This window comes from Myiozetetes cayanensis, unplaced genomic scaffold (assembly GCF_022539395.1).
Source record: "Myiozetetes cayanensis isolate MyiCay16 unplaced genomic scaffold, myiCay2020 scf3, whole genome shotgun sequence".
Classification (NCBI taxonomy): Eukaryota; Metazoa; Chordata; class Aves; order Passeriformes; family Tyrannidae; genus Myiozetetes; species Myiozetetes cayanensis.
Genome location: NW_026087521.1, coordinates 65,442,186 through 65,457,276, shown reverse-complemented (window position 1 = coordinate 65,457,276; position 15,091 = coordinate 65,442,186). Strand labels below are relative to the sequence as shown.

At 39.9% G+C, this 15,091-nt stretch overlaps 1 protein-coding gene across 1 annotated transcript in view; it reads left to right on the top strand.

Moving 5' to 3' along the window:
* Nucleotides 1-15,091, top strand: part of PIK3C2G (phosphatidylinositol-4-phosphate 3-kinase catalytic subunit type 2 gamma) — a 195,708-nt gene that overhangs the window by 104,541 nt on the left and 76,076 nt on the right. Inside the window, exons 18-20 of the mRNA XM_050324986.1 lie at nt 10,082-10,262; nt 11,926-12,033; nt 14,287-14,379. Coding sequence (XP_050180943.1) covers nt 10,082-10,262; nt 11,926-12,033; nt 14,287-14,379 — 382 coding nt within the window. The remainder of the gene's footprint in view (nt 1-10,081; nt 10,263-11,925; nt 12,034-14,286; nt 14,380-15,091) is intronic.

Here is a 15,091-nt window from a genome sequence, read left to right as displayed (position 1 = left end):
CAGTTGCTGCACTGACAGAGTCACACACACACGTGCAGAGTTAACACATTGCTGTGATCTGATGGTCTGATCCGCACACCCTTTGTTGTTGTGCAGCGTAGAGATGCCGCAAAATTGACAGAAAAAGAAGACTTGACATCTTACAGAAAGAATAGTGTGTCAGATATGAGAGGACTACTAAAAGCAGCATTTTGCAGTCTTGTAATTACACTGAGGTACCATCATTGCTGAAACATTTATAGGGGTACCTGCTGAGGCTCATATTTCCTCACTATTCCTGTGTAGGCAGTGATCTGAACAAAGTTCCCTTTGTTAGATATTGGGAAAATAAGAAGCTGGGCTGCTAGCAAGAGCAGTGATGAAAGCAGAGATCCAGAAGAGACTGACGTATCAGGAAGTAATGTGGGATCAGTGCTTCTTGTGTCTGTATTACCTGTGCTTAAAACACAATGGATCTACAGACAGGTTCTTCCAGAGAGGTAGAAAGGATGCTGCCTTGAAAGAAACATTGACTCCCCATGTATCTGAAATGTATCAAGTCTCATACCTCCTTCCTCTGCTGTTGACATCTGAGCACTGAGATGTAAAAATCTGAGACTCTACTTGAAAGATAACAGCTTTGAATAAAGATGTTGTTAAGCAAAGCAAATTCTTGTAACTCAGTGCCGAGCAAATAGGAAACTTAACAGCTCTGCAGAGCAAGTTCTTTTGAATGACATAATATTTGAAAAGCAGTGTCGCTGTCTCATCCTATTTTTCACCCCCCAAAAACAAACTCTTCGTTCCCCATGACCAGAGCCATAAAAATAGTAACCTGAAAACTCTAGGATTATAAAGTACAGATCTGGCTCAGAATGTATGAATAAAATCTGGGGACTGCTCCTGATATGAGCAGCCGAAGGCCTTAATGACCTTGTAGAAAGACAATTTTTGGTTTTCTCCCTGAAGCTATTTCAGTGTTAGTATATTAATGTCATGGTCTAACCCCAGATGGCAACCAAGCTCCACACAACCACTCTTTCACTGTCCCCTGCAGTGGGATGAGGGAGAGAATTGGAGAAGTGACAAAAACCATGTGTTAAGATAAAGGCAGTTTAAGAGGTAAAGCAAAATTCTCATGCACAAGCAAAGCAAAACACGGAAGTCATTCCTCATGACCCATGGGCAGGAAGGGACTCAGCCATCTCCAGGAGAGCAGGGCTCCATCGCACGTAATAGTGCCTTGGGCAAACACCAGCACTCCAAACGTCCTCCCTTTTCTGCTTCTTCCCCAGCTTTATGTGCTGAGGGTGATACCATATGATATGGGATATCCCTTTGGTCAGCTGTGGTCCAGCTCTGTCCCCTTCCAACGTTTTATGCACCCCCAGCACACTCACTGGTGGGGTGGGGTGTGGAACAGAAAAGGCCTTGTCTCTTCAAACGCTGCTCAGCCTTTTCTAAAACATCTCTGAATTATCAACAGTTTCCAGCCCAAATCCAAAACACAGTCCCATAGCAGTTACTGTGGAGAAAACTAACTCTACCCCAGCTAAAACCAGCATAATTAAAAAATAATAACAATTAAAAAAAAAAAGAAAAACAAAACTAAAAACCCAAGGAAAGAACAAACAAACAAAAGAAGCGAGCAAACAAACACCCAAAGTGAAGTTAAGCAAAGTGAATTTCCCAGTGCAGAACCATACAGAATTAGCTCTGTGTTTTGTTTTATAGTGTCATGAGGGATTTTTTTGTTCCAGCTGTGAACCTAATGGGAACCGCAGATGCTATCCAAAGCCCTTTTGGTAGACACAAACTACCCAAACAATAGGCAGATGAAGAAATAAATTTTCAGTTTCTCTCAGTGTATTGCTGTGATAACTGTGGCCTAAATGCAGAAAGAGTACAAAGCTTAGCAAGTGCATTGGCTCCAGTGGGCTCCTTCGGTCTGAATTAATTTTGCATTTTATTTATATGGTTTGAAAGTAGAGTAGCTTAGTCACCTCCTGTATTCAATTAATTACTGGCATGTTGGACAGCATCCCAATAAAGCCACTGGGTCTGCTTATTTTAGTGGTGATTATCCCATCTAATCCCATTCATTGCTAGCTTCCAATGCAGTTACCCACTGGGAAGAGCACAACAATTTCTGTTATGCCTGGAATGAATGGCACATTTTAGTTCCTGTGCATGAATTTAAGCTATTACAAGGATAGATTGTTGGGAGTTTTCAGGTTTGCTGATTCTGGGGTAAGATACTGTGTGAAATTCTGAAAACAATGGAACATTTGTTTCGAGGAAAAAATCTGCAATTTTGGGAAAAGTGCAGACAGGGACGTGCCCAGTCACGTGAAGAAAGCGCTGGCAAAGATGGAACCAGACTTTTCAAAGTTAGTGCCAGACTTGAGTGCCAAGTTTCTCATTGAATGCAAGATAATAGTGTCCCATTGATAATCTTCATGCAGATATTAAATGTAATACCTCTATTAAACAGCGCTTTTTTTTTTTTAAATTCTGAATACCCTTTTCAGAGGGGAGGTTTAATCCTTCTCATTACTGAGGCAGTGGTGCTTTTACTATTAATAGTTGAAAACAGACTTACAATATTAAGCTGGAGCTTAAATCACTCTTGGTATTAATGTCACTTCAGGATGAAGAGTTTTCATTTCTGTAGCTTTGGATTGATGCTTTATTGGGATGGGATCTTTAATGGACCATGAATGTTCACTCCAAGAGCACTGTTGTATACAGATGCTGTCCAGAACAACCACTACTTCTGTTATGTTTGTGTTGTGTTGCAGGTATTTCTTTGTGTTTGTGATAGTGTGTTAATAAATTTGGTCCTCTGCTGCTTGCAGATTCCACCCAATTCACAAACCTGAGCAGAAAAGGACTCACAAATTGGAGAATGCATGTTATGAGGATGATCATTTCTTGCTTAGTAGACCTTAGACCAAGTAGCATCCATATCTGGTAGTGGTACCTGTACACTATTATACTTTCCTATTAATTCTTGATACAGTTAATTTTCAAGGTTCATTTCAGTTTAGGTTTCAAGCTTTCTTCTCGGGACAAAACCAATTTTATCTGGGGTTCATTTTCTTAATGGAGAAGTGTGTGCAGCTAACTATATTAGGTATCAAATAAAACACTTCTCTGCTAGGCAACCTCAGCAGGCAACTTCCTTGCATAGTGTAGCATAGCCTTTGTTTTCACTGATCTGCTAATTTTCTGTGAGTCAGTGGGACACGCATTCCACAGTTAAGGCATTCTGTAGGAGTGGGAGGAGCTGTGTTGATTGAATCTCCTGAATCAAGTGATTTCTCTGAAAGCAAATTTTGTTGTGTTGTTCATAAATATCTTTGAGTGAAGATTAGCAAATAATGGCAGTGTTGTGTTTCTCCAGCCCAACTAGCAGTCTTTATAATAAGTCTGCAACCGTATTTTGTTGTCTAAGAGAGACCAATGTGGTAGATGTCTGGTTTAAGTTATGTTATTAAAAAAAAAAAATCAGAAAAACAAAAGCAAATTAATCCCATGATATGTTAAAACTAAATTTCACTTTAAGCAGAGGTATTTTCCACTCAAGGGCAGTGCTTTGAAAAATGAGTCTATAAAAGCAGCTCTGTTACATGAGAAGCAGCATGTGGAACTGACTGCAGGTTTCTTATGCGAGAAGTGTGAAGAGCCAAAAGTGGACAGGTGCTGCAAGTTATGGAACAGCTGCTGTTCCTCCATCCTGGAGACTGACTTGGTTAGAAAGATTCAGAGAAAATATTGTACCGTGCTTCACTCAGTTTGCTCAAGAAACATAAACTTTCACTCTCTTCTTGTTATAGAATAGAAAGAAAGATGAAAGATCAGCAGATTGGGCATAGTTTTACTAGCCCTCCTGTGCCTCTCCCTTTCTGTTGGCTTTGTACTTGGTGAAAGAAAGGAAGAGCAAAGTCTTCATCCTTCCAGTGAAGTTGATGGTCTTGCACTGTGTTATGGAAAATGCTCAGTACTGCACAAGTCACCTGGAAGAACTGCAATGTCCCTTCCATCTTTGTTGTACAGTAACTCTTCTGTCGAACTGACTTTGCTCCCCATTCTCCCCTGCAGGTACTGTGGTGTTCTCAGTGTGCCAGGTGCTTTGTGCTTCTCAGTTGTTAGTTTGGGTTTATGTCTGTTGTTTTGTTGACTGCCATGCCCCAAGAGGTCTACCCAGAATGGTGCTGTTGTTTTCTGTTTTCTTCTTTCTGACTTACAGTACATAAATCACACCTTTCTAGAATTTGAGGTTAGTTTAAAAACAGAGGCATTGTTCTGTATCTGGTTTTTGAAAGGAAGTTGACAGAGATAGCCTGTATGTTTCTCTTGGATAACAAAGGACTGTGAGAACAGAGCCACTGTAATGCTTTCCAGCAAGCTTAGTTAAATTAAATTTTTCTGTCCAAGAATGGACAGTGTGTCCCCAAGGCTGTGATGGAGGCTGGGAATAGAGATTGAATGGCAACAAGTGTGAGTGGTCCTTTCAGTTCTCTGAAGCAATAGCTGCCATCCTACAGACACATTCCTGAGGGCTTCAGCAAGTTCAGTCATCCATCCTAGGCACTGGCAAAGAGACCAGAAAAGCCACAGTCATATTTGCCAGCTTGGCACTCTGCTGCCTTAGAGTTTGGCTGTGTCTAAAGAGGCTGTGGCTCACTGGACCAGCTGGCAAGTGATAAAGACTTGAAAAGAGAAGTTCTACAGACTTGGCAGTACTCTGCAGAGGAGTAAGGGGAGTTGCAGGGGATGGAGGACAATACGTACTTTTAGAACCTGGAAGTTGTTGGAGTTCAATGTTTGTGCAGAACTTACTATGATGATATCTCTATCAAAGGAATTATTCCCATTATCATTGACAGGGAAGTAAAAACCTTGTCCAGTGCAATCCTGGAGAGATAGAATTAGAACACTACAAAAGGTTTTATTTCCAACTATTAATTATTTATAATTAATAGAGCAGTTCCCTGCTCATCCTCATGACCAGGTAGAGTCATCTTCAGCTGCACATTTTTGTCATCTCTGTCATCCATGTGTCTGTGAATAACTTGCAGTGGGAACTGCAAAGCCCAAGTGCAGTCCCACTGGCAAACCAGCCCTGTTACTTATTCTCCTGTTAAAGAATGCAAACAGTAAAATGTTTTCTTCCAGGGGCTGAAAATTAAATCAGTTATATGCTTCAGGCATGTGCCGTAGCTCCATGGCACAATAAAGCACAAAGGAGAGCTTAGGAGTTTTGCAGGATGTCTGAGGATAATCAAGACAGATGGCAACCTCAGACATGGAAACTGCAGTGGTAAAGAAGTGGTTTTTTGTGCTAATCTTTGATATGAAAGGCTGTGGAGAATAATTTTTAAGCAATTATTGCCATAATGAGCAGCAGTCTTGCACTATTGTTTTCTCCTTCTGTGACTCGTCTTGCCTCCAGCTTAGCAAACCAGAAAACAAGTATGAAATATAAATTCAGAACAAAGCATATTGACTTCCTTGGTCAGGTTTTCAAAGATTGACCAACAACAGGAAGTACCTCAGCCCTATAACCCTAAGGCACCTTATTTTCATAGTTTGACTCTGAATTCAAAACACCTTAAGCAAAGAGTGCACAGTGTGTGTGCTGGTAGGCACAGCTTTTGTGTAATAAATACCAAGCATCCCTTGGCAACTGGGGTCACTACTGACACCATGTGTAAATAACTCAGTCAAACTGTGCCTTGCTCTTTCATAGCAGGTAGGTGCTAAGCCTGCCATAAAATACTGGAAACCCTGACCTTTTCTTGGTTTGGTTTGGTTTGGTTTTGCTGCAGTGTGGTTTAACAGGCTACCTGTGAGCTAATCTGTCCTGTCAGGCATCACTCCCTGGTTCACCCTGCTCTCCTTTCTGAAGGAGACAAGGAACAGATGTTTAAGCAGCAGAGTTGTCTGAGTCGCCTCACTCTTTTATTTGTCTGCCAAATCCAACTCAGAGCAGACTCTGTCAGCCTCCCTGTCTTCCAGCATCACAGAAGGAGAATGAGGCCAGCTCACCTGTTTTGCTACCAAGATCCATCCAGTCTCATTCCTTTCCTTCCTTTTTTATTCTTCCTTTTTTTTTTTTCCTTAATTTCCTTTTTCTCTATAGCTGCTGGGTTTAGCCCTGTTTCTCCTTCTGTGACACAGCAGCCAACTCAGCTTGATTCAGTCCCACTTTCCCTTCTACCCTGTGGCAAAAGTCTCTCCAACACACTTGTGTTTCTGTACCCAGAAAACTCACACACTCTTCTGCAGCTGTGAGTGCCAGAAAATGGGATTGGAGCCACCTTGCAGGATGGAGCAGGTGCATGCAGAAAGAAGGAGAAGCAGCTGCTTGCAGAAGTCTGGGGCATCTTTTAGGGCACCACAGTATTTGACTTGGACCCTCTGACTGCTGCTAGGCAGAAGCAGTCTAGTTTGCTTCCTTTCTGAATTTTAGGTCAGCTTCCTTCTGTGCTATTCACAAAAGTGACCTTGGGACGGTATCTGAATTCCCTTGGCCTTGCTGAGAACAAGGGTGTTTGTCCCAAACGGGAGAACTCTGAAGAGTAAGGAATCCTCCCCGATTTTAGGAGCAAGATCCCATGTCTAGGCCTGGCATAAAACCAGGCTTTTATACTGAGTTCTGTCCTTTGAAAATTGTCAGGAAAAAAACAACCTTTCAGCTTCTTCACTGGCAGCCTTGAGTTTTAAATCATTCCAATTTTGTCTTCCTCTGTCACAGCTAGGCATCCTGTTCTAACTTGAAAATTTCATTACTGTCTTGAGCATTTCTCCATCCCACAATCTCAGAAGCTGCAGCCTTTCCTATCTTCACTGAGTTCTCACACTGGCAGGGTGAAGATGTGCACGCCAGGAAACCGGGAAGACAGAATTACAGCAACATATGTGTTCATTTGTTGAATAAACATTTTAGCAAATCCTACAATGAGTCATCACATTAAAAGCTGTCCTTTGTATCCTCTTTGGGACTGTTTTTATAAAAAGAATATAAAAGTCAGAGCCAGTCAGTTCAGATCAATTTGCAAATTAAGGTCTGCAGGCTTTTAGAAGCCCACCTACCTCAGTGGGCAGGGAGAAGGAAGCTGTGCTGCCTGTGCCACAATCCCTCATGGGGCTGCTGGGGAAGCACATGTACTGTCAAAAGGTGACATGTATGTTCAGGCTGTGGAGTGTGTTGGGCATGGAAATGGATTTTACCAGTGAGATCATGATGACTGCCTCAATTTTCCCCCTGGGCTGGGCTCAAAAATCACATGTGAGAGGATTCAGACTCCATATGTCCTCTGTCCTCGTGTACACCTCATGCATAAGCTCTCTGAATCTAGCCTGTAATCTTAGGTTGGAAAGAAATTTTTATATCATATGTGTGTATACAAGCTTATTTCCTGTCAATGCTCAGTCATAAGAATAATCAAAAAAATGGGTCTTTTAAGTTGGTCTGAGTTATGCAGGGAGTAGCTTTGTTTAAAATAGTAAACCAATTTTTTTTTTCTATTTTCCTTCCTGTATGTGAAATCCTAAGCCTTTCATTTTTGGGGAAATAAAAAGCTGGTTTAATGTTCTCTGTATCTGAGAGGATTAAGGGGACATCTCAAACATGAAAAAGTAGCCTTTCTGGATTCCCTGAATATGTACTGTTAAAAATGGAGTATTTGAATAAATATGATTTAGATGTTCAGAAGCTGATTCCAGTGCAAGCCTAAGTGCAGACAGAAGGTTCTGCACCAACATATTACAGTGATGTTGTCTTTTCTTAAGTGCACTTGTCTTTTCAGGGCAAAACTGAACAAGTTCGTTCTGCCTGTGTGCCAAGAGAAATACAAGCCATTTAGCTGGACTGAGGCTGAGCTGGGCTTTGCTTTGGTAGACTAAAATTCCCACGTAGCAGTGTGATTCAGTACCCTAAGCATTGGCTATTTTAGCCAGAATAGAGTATCTGAGACATCTGCATGGGAGTGGCATACATGAAATATTCCCTCTAGTGGACCCATATGCTTCCAAAGTAGCAGCTGGAGGCCAAGTAGGATATCCTAAGATATGTAAAATGGCATGAGCTATCTACATTTTAGCAAATGGATCCCATCCTGTTTAATCTTGGTCTTACTCTCACTGAAATATGAAAGAATATGTTTATCCACTGCCATATATCCACTGTGTGTCCTCTCAGCCTTCTTCAGTTTGTGAAGGGTTCAGGAAAAGAATAAAACTACCTCTGTGTGCTGGGGTTTGCCTTCCAATAGGCATTGCAATGACAGCTTGTATTTCTTTCTGATCCAAAAAGTAATTATTTGTTTTACTAGTCTACAGAAAAAAAATGTAATTTCAGACTCCTCCAGAGAGTGCTGATGATAAACTTCTCATATTGCTTCCCTTTCATGTCTAGGCATTTCTGATGGAAACACCACATACTCTTTTTAAGATTTTCAAGTCCTTAGAAGTTCAGAGATTTTGTATAGCTGCAAAGGCTTTTTCAGAAATCAGTTGGTGATATTGTTCTGCATTGAATTATATAGGAAAAGAGGACCTAGAAGAATCATTGCCTTATAAAAGATGACAAGAATCCCTCATCACCAGAAGAGGCATGTGCCGCAGTAACAATATTGTGATGCTTTGTATATGACTTGAAGAGGTTGAAGTGTCTATAGGAATTATGGTTTTTACCCTTAAATATCAGTGGTTTATATCATATCTTGTTCTTGCTTTTTTTTATATGACATGTTCTTGTGTGATGTGCCTTGAAAGTCAACAGCTTCTCTGATTTTCTGTCCTGTGAAAACTAGCATTATTTGTTGGGTTTGAGTAGCCTCACCAGGTAAGGGAAACTGCACTGACATTGAGGCATTTTTAAGGAATTTGAGATGTTCTTAAGGATGAAGTTGGGGATGGGGGGGGGGGAAGTTCATTCAAAAACACAGAGCAGTTTATCAGTCACTTCAGGCAAGGAAATCCCAGGTGATGGGCAGGATGTTAGTAGCAATAAAGAGCTGGTGATTCCATCTACACTTACAAAAATAAATCAAATAGTGTACAAAACCTCTGGTCCACATAAGGAAGAAATTTCCCAGTGATTAATTCAATTAACTAAAAAAAAAAATCTCCAAACGCCACAGCTTTCCTGACCCAAATAAATGTGTAATTAGAGAAGACTGCATGGTGAATATGACTTTTAAAAATATGTTTTTGGTTTTATTTTTGACTTTTATGTTGGCAGTAACTCCAGTTCCAAAGATTTTACAGGCTTCAGTAGAACTAAAAGCTGAGTTTTTGCTTTAGACCAACACTTACCAGGAAAGAAAGGAATAAAATGGGCTCCTTTCACTCTTTGTAGCCATATAGCCAATTTCAGAAATGTCTTCTCAGCTTTAAATAGTGGAAATTTCTAGAACTGGTGATACATCTGAGACTAAAACAGACTTTAAATGCACCTCCCAGCTGAAAGATGTGCTTGCTTGTGTAAGTGTACTGGCAAGAGGAAAAAATAACAGATTTGTTACGACCCACCCAGCAAGGTAGAAGTAACTTTTGCTTTTGCTAATAAATCCCTTGCAGTGAGTTGATACTAGATGATCAGTGTTTACAGATATATATATATATATAGGTATATAGATATGTAGATATACATATAGATATATGATTTAGTTTTAGAACAACGTGGTTGCAAAGTAAAAAAGTTACATAGCCATTTTGGTTGTTGTAATATATAATAATACAGCAATAAAAAAGCATAAAGATAATAATAATGGCCAGTCTTTGCGAGCGAAGATCCGGGGAAGGTCTTTACACCTTCCAGCCTGCGCAGAAATAAGAAGCACTACAGGCTCTGCACTGTGGATGGCAATAAGAAATGGCAGGTTCCTGTTTATTTAACACTCTTGGAGTCTCATTAGTTATGAAATGGGGCTTGAGTGCTGTGTACAAATAAACATTTTTTTCTTTCTCTACTGCTCAAAATCACCAAACATAGATTACTCTCGAGTTCATTTATTGTTCCTGCTAGAAGTGATATAAAATAAAAATCAGTTTTTGATACACACATGTTTTTTTTTCCTCCTTCCTTCAGGCTGTTGAAGAATGCACAGAATGAAGTTCATTTCAAAATCTGGTATAAGAAACTACTGGCTGCTCTCCAATTCTGTGCTGGACAAACCCTGAACAATGAGTTTTCTAAGGAGGAAAAACTCATCAGAATTCTGGAAGACATTGCCACAAAAGTGAAAGCTGCCACTGACCCAAAAAGAAAGGTTTGTTAAAAAATACTGCCCCTTCCATCTAAGTTTCTTCAGGTAATTTTTCTAGAGTGATACCTGTTTCCTTTAATGACCTTTACATAAATAAACCAAATTTGACTAAACTTTGTAAAATTTTTTGCTGCTCTGGAAACAAGTAAAACATAGATATTTAATGGAATAACTCTCATCCCTATTAGTATTGAGGTTAGCAGATCTTTTAAGTCATTCAAATTCCTTCATCAGTGGTTGCTTAACCTGACTTGGAGGTGTCCAGAAGTAATGGCAACAAAGCTGATTAGCATTTTACTGAGAGGAATGCTCACATTCACCACCTCATCCCAAAATATTTGACTCCTTTCTAAGTGCAGCATTTCTTGAAAGCTTTGCTAAGATTGTCCTTGACAGGCTGGACACATTGTCATTTCTTAACAAAGGCAGCCAGAGTGGAATGTACTTAATATCTCAAATCTAACATTTAGCAACAAATATTGAACACATACCTGCAGAGATACATTCCTGGCAGTAGGAAGTTGCAGTTGCCTTCTCGAGCAGTTGCAGCTTTTATCTTACATAAGTACATTTTCAGTTCAAAACTATTAATTTTCCAAGACAGTTGTTGTTCTGTTGTTACTTACCTGATGTGTAAAACTGCTTCTTGCTGAAATCTCAGCAAGACAGAGCAGAAAGGCAAATAAAAATATCTTTCCACTGCTGGTTGTCATGAAAGATATCATGAATCTTTTTGCCTTGTTAAGGATTCAAAGATTTTCAAAGGATTTTTCAGAAAACTCTCAGTGTTGTGACTGAGAGCAGCAAAGCAAACGAGGAAGTAAAAAGACAAAAATATTTGCAAAAGGAAAATCCATGTAAAGAAAAAGAAATAGTGGTAATACATTATACATTCCTGATGCATAATTCAGATTTAAGGGTTTAATCTCAAGGCTGCAGTTACTGTGATTCTGAGAAGTACCCAAACCGTGCAGTTAACACACAGAGTTATCTCCACTCAAAGGAGATCACACTGTTGAGACAACTAGCAGCAAATTATGAAGTTCTTGGGCAAGGCAAAAAAACCCATGAGATGGAGCAGAGCAATACAAGGCTGATTAGCTGCTAATGAAGGTTATTGAATCATAGAAATGTCTGGGTTGGAAGGGACCTTAAAGATCATCCAGTTCCAACCCCCCTGCCTTGGGCAGTGACACCTTTCACCAGACTAGATTGCTCAAAGCCCCATCCAACCTGGTCTCGCAGGGATGAGGCACCCACAGCTTCTCTGGGCAATCTACTCCGGGGTCTCACCACTCTCACAGAAAAGAGTTTTTTCCCAATATCTAATCTAAACCTGCCCTCTTTCAATTTGAAGCAGTTTCCACTTGTCCTGTCAGTCAGTAGAAGCTCTTGTAAATAGTCTCTCTCCATCTCCATCTAAACCTACAGGTCACCACTGAGCTCGTTGTGCATCTAGGCCAAGAAAGCATCAATGTGGAGTAAAATCATGCTTCTTATTTTAAGAACTGCATGTCATTGTGACCTCATTAGCTGTTATAAAAGTCACAGGGATGCTACTGGCTCTAGAAATTGTACTGCTTGTTTAAAATACAGAAAGCCAGTCAACAGCTTAAAAGGTGGTGGTGTGTTCTTTTGTGTTGCCATAATGCTTCACGTGTTGCAGGAGGTGTTAGAGGTGGAACTCAGCAGCCTTCAGCAGTTCTTCCAGGAGGTAAAGGCTTGCCGGCTTCCCCTGAATCCCGCACTTGTTGTCCAAGGCATAGAGGCGGATGTAAGTCTACCTTGAGTGATGGATTGCCTTTTTAATTTTATTGCTTAGTATAAAGGGGAGAGGAAGGGAGTGCCTGCATTGACTGGGAAATGATCTTACTGAGATTAAGCATCTGGTAAACTGACATCAGCCTAATCCTCTTTAGACTGGAGGCTTTTTTTTAAGGAGAAGGGTCTGGTGGGGTTGTTGCTGCATGTATGTCACACATTACACAGCAATGGTATCAGAGATTTCAAACTCTGAGCAGCCCATTCCCATCTCACCTGCCCTGCTGTGGTGGTGGGATTGGCAAGGGCACTTGGCATCCCTGAAACTGAGCCCTGGTTGCCATCCTGCCTGTCCAGGTAGCTCTTGGTGTCAGTTTTTTTCTCATCTAGAACTCTCCCCTGTCATGTATGGGAACAGCTAAAGGTCTAGAGCAAAGTGTCTGTTTGCTTAGCTGAGACTCGCTCAGAATTACTAAAATATTAAATATTCATGGCAACTTACCTCTGTCTATAACCCCTATTAAAAATGACTTAAGAGTAAAGGAAACAACAATGCTCTTTAGTGATACTTGACTTGTCTTTGACCACAGCACTAAGATTCAGTTATTCTTTGTTCAGAAATGTTTTCATAAACAACATTATGCCAGGAATAACCTGTTCCATCTCTGGAGAAGGAAAATGTATCCAGCATCAAGAAAAAAACAAACCTGAACACCCCTATATGTTACCGGTTATAGCTTCTCATTACAGCAATTTGTGCTCTATTTCTGTTCTCTGGTTCATTATCCATAGTGGACCTGAGTCTAAGAGGGGCCGATCCCTTCAATTGTCTTTGACCTGTGTTTCTCCAAGTAATTGCTATTCAGCATTGATCTGGCTGAGAACTGAGGTCTTCCAGCACCCCACAGGCTTGGGCCAATTGTGTATGAGATAAGTCAGAAAAATTTGAAGCCTGCTGCTTCTCCCTGCTTTCAGGCTTTTTGGAAATGACTAATGGGAAGGTATCTCACCATAAAGTCATGCTATTTATACTGCTCCAGCTTGGCTGGACAGATACAAAAATGTTTAAATGTAAGTGTCTGAAGAGACATATTTTTTTTTTCATTTTTCTTATGTCATTATAGGCTATTATCTTTCTATAAATACATCCAGCTCCTTGATTGAACTGTACGTCAGTATAATCATGCAAATTAGAACTTTTAAGTGCTTATAATTACCTTAAATTTAATTCATTTTGGTGTCATCTATTGATTTTACCAGTAGCAAGCACTGCTCCCAGCTCTATCAGTGGTGCGTTATCTCACAGTAACCTTTCAAGCACTTACTGAGACATTTCAACTGGCAAAATTCCATAGGGGGTTGGGATTTCAGCACTGATAATGGCTACTGCACTTTGCAGAGGTTTGATGTGGCTAAGACAATATTTGCATGCTTGTCCCATGCTTTGAGATGTTTAGATGAAAAGCCAGGGACAGCTGTGTCTGGTAGGGTTTTTGTTCAAATTAGCCTGCATTACACTCCACCCTGTAAGGACAGCAGTAGCTCTTGTGGGGCATTCATTATTTCTAGAAACCAGGGCATTAATTTACCCTTGGTTTTGGTAGTTTTTCAGTGGGTTCTCCCCCCCCTTTTTTTTAATGAGAATAGTAATACCACCCTAACTCACACAGGATTTGCAGTGCTTGGCTCATTAATGCTTTTTGAAGCCCTTTGAGGTCTTCCGGTGGAAGGAGCTGTAGGGCATGAGAAGATAGAGTTTATGTTTAATTAAGATAAATTACATATAAAATAGATCATGATTTTCGGAATTTCCTGTAGCGTCAGCCAGGGTGAGGTTGCCAAAGAAATTTGCAGGTTCTTTGCTTCCGTAAAGATTGTCTGATTGGGTAGGGGTGGTTTTTCAGAAAATAATAGGACCCAGGGCTTTTCAATGCTTTACAGATTCTCATTAGATCAGTCTTACATACTTTGACCACTCAGTTCCAGCCAAAACCTATCATTAGTAGGCCTGGGTAAAAATGAAAGACAATTAATATAGAAAACATTATCCATTCTTATTATCTGATATGAAAGAGAAACATTGTCTGGGTCATTTTTCAGACCCAGTTAAACTGTCAGTAATATCAAGAATTATTTTATTTCTTATTCGTTATCAGTGCTATGAACAGTATTTAAAGATGGTATATTTTTCAGAGTTACTGTTTTGACCTGATGTTTTGTGTATGTGACCTTGATGTTCTTCTGTCTCATCTTGTTTTCCCCAAAGTCATGTTCATATTTTACATCCAATGCTTTTCCGTTAAAAATCTCCTTCATTAACGCGAATGCTCCAAGTGGGAACATCAATGTTATTTTTAAGGTATGTTGTTTCTCTATTCCTTGGAGTCTTTGGTATGGAAAATGATGACTTAAAATTCACCTAATTTATGTTTTAAACCTTGAGCCTGAGAATAGCTGATTTGGTTTTGCTGCTCAATTATCCCTATTATTTTTGACATTAGAACTTTTAATGGAATATGTTGAGGCAATACACTAAAGTATCACCTCTTTGATCAGTAGAGAATCAAACAATTTCTTCCAATTTTTTTTCCTAGTGAAGACAATGAGACTAAAATACAAAGTTTATATTTTTAAGCTAGTTTATCACACTGAAGTCAGAAGGTAAGTCTCAGAGAAGAAAGAGATAGGTCAGAACGACTGAAACCATTAGCTTTTCCCATATGTTTCTAAAAAAATTAAAATACTCGATGGTTAGAAGCTGCATTTGCCTCACAGAACTAATTCTCCCCTTGTCAGCCAGCACAGGGGAATGGGCTGAGGAACATGAGCTGGAGGAGACAGGAGAGGAGCTCCGTCTCATTGGAGTTTCTTGGAGGAACTGACTCCAAAAATAAATTCTCTGAAAATAAACTCTGGTTTATTTTCCAGTTGTCACCTAGAAAAACTGAAGAGTTCACAACAGTCCATCTACAGAAAGATAATAAATGCATTTTAAAGTTAGTTCTCTTTCAAAAGAGCAAAAGTTTCCCTAAGAGTGAATACTGGTTTTAAGAGAAGAACACAAATCCATA